The sequence below is a fragment of the Alosa pseudoharengus genome, unplaced genomic scaffold, assembly GCF_046254945.1.
Source record: "Alosa pseudoharengus isolate Yale_2024_CS ecotype anadromous, Long Island Sound unplaced genomic scaffold, YU_APseudo_1.1 YU_APseudo_1.1_scf_13, whole genome shotgun sequence".
NCBI classification, from domain to species: Eukaryota; Metazoa; Chordata; class Actinopteri; order Clupeiformes; family Clupeidae; genus Alosa; species Alosa pseudoharengus.
Window position 1 is genome coordinate 37,088,026 of NW_027468598.1, and position 2,500 is coordinate 37,090,525.

Here is a 2,500-nt window from a genome sequence, read left to right on the forward strand (position 1 = left end):
ATAAATTAAGAAATGTTTCCTATTCTGGGAAATGTTTAGTTTCTTTTTCTTTCGGTCCGCGGTTCAATGATACCGTTTAATTGTGCGCGGACCAGCAATCTCCTCGTCGAGGAGGCCCTAACCCTGCAGATCATAGACAGAGAACGCATAGGCCTACTGTATGCTTTGGGTACTGAACACATGTTGTATGTCCAGTGTACACGGAGAATGACAGTGTCTTGGAGCAGCCGCAACCCCGCAACTCCACTTCCAACGTCATGATTCCGACAGATACGCCCGACACTTCTGCTTTTTATCTGGTGGCGGTGGAGTTGACCGGACATCTGAGGCTTCAGACGTTACCAATTTATCATCATCATCTATCGCGTCTGGCCTCTGAAAAAACTTTTAATGCTAGTCTGCCTGGGCCTGGCCATGTTTGAACCGCCTCACTCATTTCTTTGTTGTTTAACATGGACGTTTTAAGCGTGCGCTTCCTATTTGAAATGTTTCCTATTTGAAATGCAGCATAGGCTATGCGTGTTGTTTAATAACTTTCAAACGGTAGAGCCTGTACATTTAAAAACATAGCCAGAGGACGGATTGTTTAGGCTTACATTTTAAGGCTTATTCTCAAATTCAGATTGCGTTAGGGGGACGGGATTATTAGCCAATTTCAATCGGACAATTTGACCGGAGAGATTTAATTTTGTCGGACATTTCTTTTTTTTTCCGGCCAATGTCCGGTAATTACCGGACAACTGAAACCCTGACACACACACACTAACATACATACACGCACATATTCACACAGGCACATATTCACACACACAGACGCTAACACACACACAGGCACATATTCACACACACGCTCGCTAACAAACACACACGCACATATTCACACACACGCACATATTCACACACACACACAGGCACATACTAACACACGCTAACACACACACAGGTACATAGTCACACACAGGCACATATTCACACACAAACGCTCGAACACACTCTCTAACACACACACACGAAAACTCTCTCTCTTATCTCTCTTAACACTCTCACATGCATTTTTTCTCTCTCTCTCTTTCTCCCTCACAATACAGTAACTGTCTCTCACACACACACACACACACACACACACACACACACACATTCTCTCTCTCTCTTTCTCCCTCACAATACAGTAACTGTCTCTCTCTCACACACACACACACACACACACACATTCTCTCTCTCTAACACACATACACTCACTGTCTCACACACACCCCGTCTCTCGCACTCCTAAACACATGCACGCACCTCTGTGGCAGCCTCCAACTCTTTCTGCTTCCTCTCGAAGATCTCGTCGTCGTCCTGGTCCTTCTCAAACTCCTTCTGACAGCGGTTCAGCAGAAGCTTGCGGAAGTTCACCGTCACATTAGGCTTATCCGCCATAGGTACTTTCAGCTGCAGAGGTAAACACACACCATCAGACAACACAAAAACAAACAAACAAACACACAAACACACACCATCACACTTGGTTTTATTCGCCATAGACACTTTCAGCTGCAGAGGTAAACACACACCATCAGACAACACACAAACAAACAAACAAACACACACCATTACACTAGGTGTACCCGCCATAGACACTTTCAGCTGCAGAGGTAAACACATTAGACACAAACAAACAAACACACAAACAAACAAACACACAAACAAACAAACACACACACACACACAAGGTTTATCCGTCATGGGCACTTTCAGCTGAGGAGGCAAACACACCATCAGATAGATACACACACACACACACACTGACCCCCATGAGGCAGCGGCACATGTTGGCGTAGGCTACACTGAAGTTGGGCTCGGAGATGGCCTTCTCGAACACGAGGTCGATGACGCCCTTGAGGCGGGGCTCGGTGTCGATGACCATCTCTGTGACCTGCTTCATGAGCGGCTGGAACATCTGTGGGGTCAGCTTGTTGAGCACGCTCCGTACGCGCCGGAACAGCTCCTCGGTCTGGGCGTCGCTGCCGCTGCCGCCGCCGCCGCCCGCCGCGACCTCGTCCTCCGGCCCCCCAGCTCGGCGCTTGGCCCCCGGCTTCCAGGCCTTCTCGGCGCGGTTCAGCTGGACGTCGTCGCTCAGAGACATGCTGGTGATGATCTTACGCGGCTCCTTACGCGCACCCTGACCAGAGCGCCTCGGACCGGGCAGACCAGAGGACGGCTAAGAGAGAGAGAGAGAGAGAGAGAGAGAGAGAGAGAGAGAGAAAGAGAGAGGGAGGGAGGGAGAGGGAGAGAGAGAGGGAGGGAGAGAAAGAGAGAGGGAGGGAGGAAAAGAGGGAGAAAGAGGGAAGGAGAGAGAAAGAGAGAGAGAGGGAGAGAGAGACGGAAGGAGAAAAGGAGAGGGAGAGGGAGGAAAGGAGAGAGGGAGAGAGAGAGGGAAGGAGAGAGGGGAAGGAGAGAGGGGGAGAGAGAGAGAGGGAGAGAAAGAGGGAGAGAGATGACAAATCTTCAATTTTCG

At 49.4% G+C, this 2,500-nt stretch overlaps 1 protein-coding gene across 1 annotated transcript in view; it reads right to left on the minus strand.

The window, feature by feature from the left end:
• LOC143121423 (eukaryotic translation initiation factor 4 gamma 1-like) overlaps positions 1-2,500 on the minus strand; it is a 35,235-nt gene that overhangs the window by 24,475 nt on the left and 8,260 nt on the right. The window contains exons 4-5 of the mRNA XM_076281782.1: positions 1,793-2,203; positions 1,288-1,434 (exon numbers count right to left, since the gene is read on the minus strand). Coding sequence (XP_076137897.1) covers positions 1,288-1,434; positions 1,793-2,203 — 558 coding nt within the window. The remainder of the gene's footprint in view (positions 1-1,287; positions 1,435-1,792; positions 2,204-2,500) is intronic.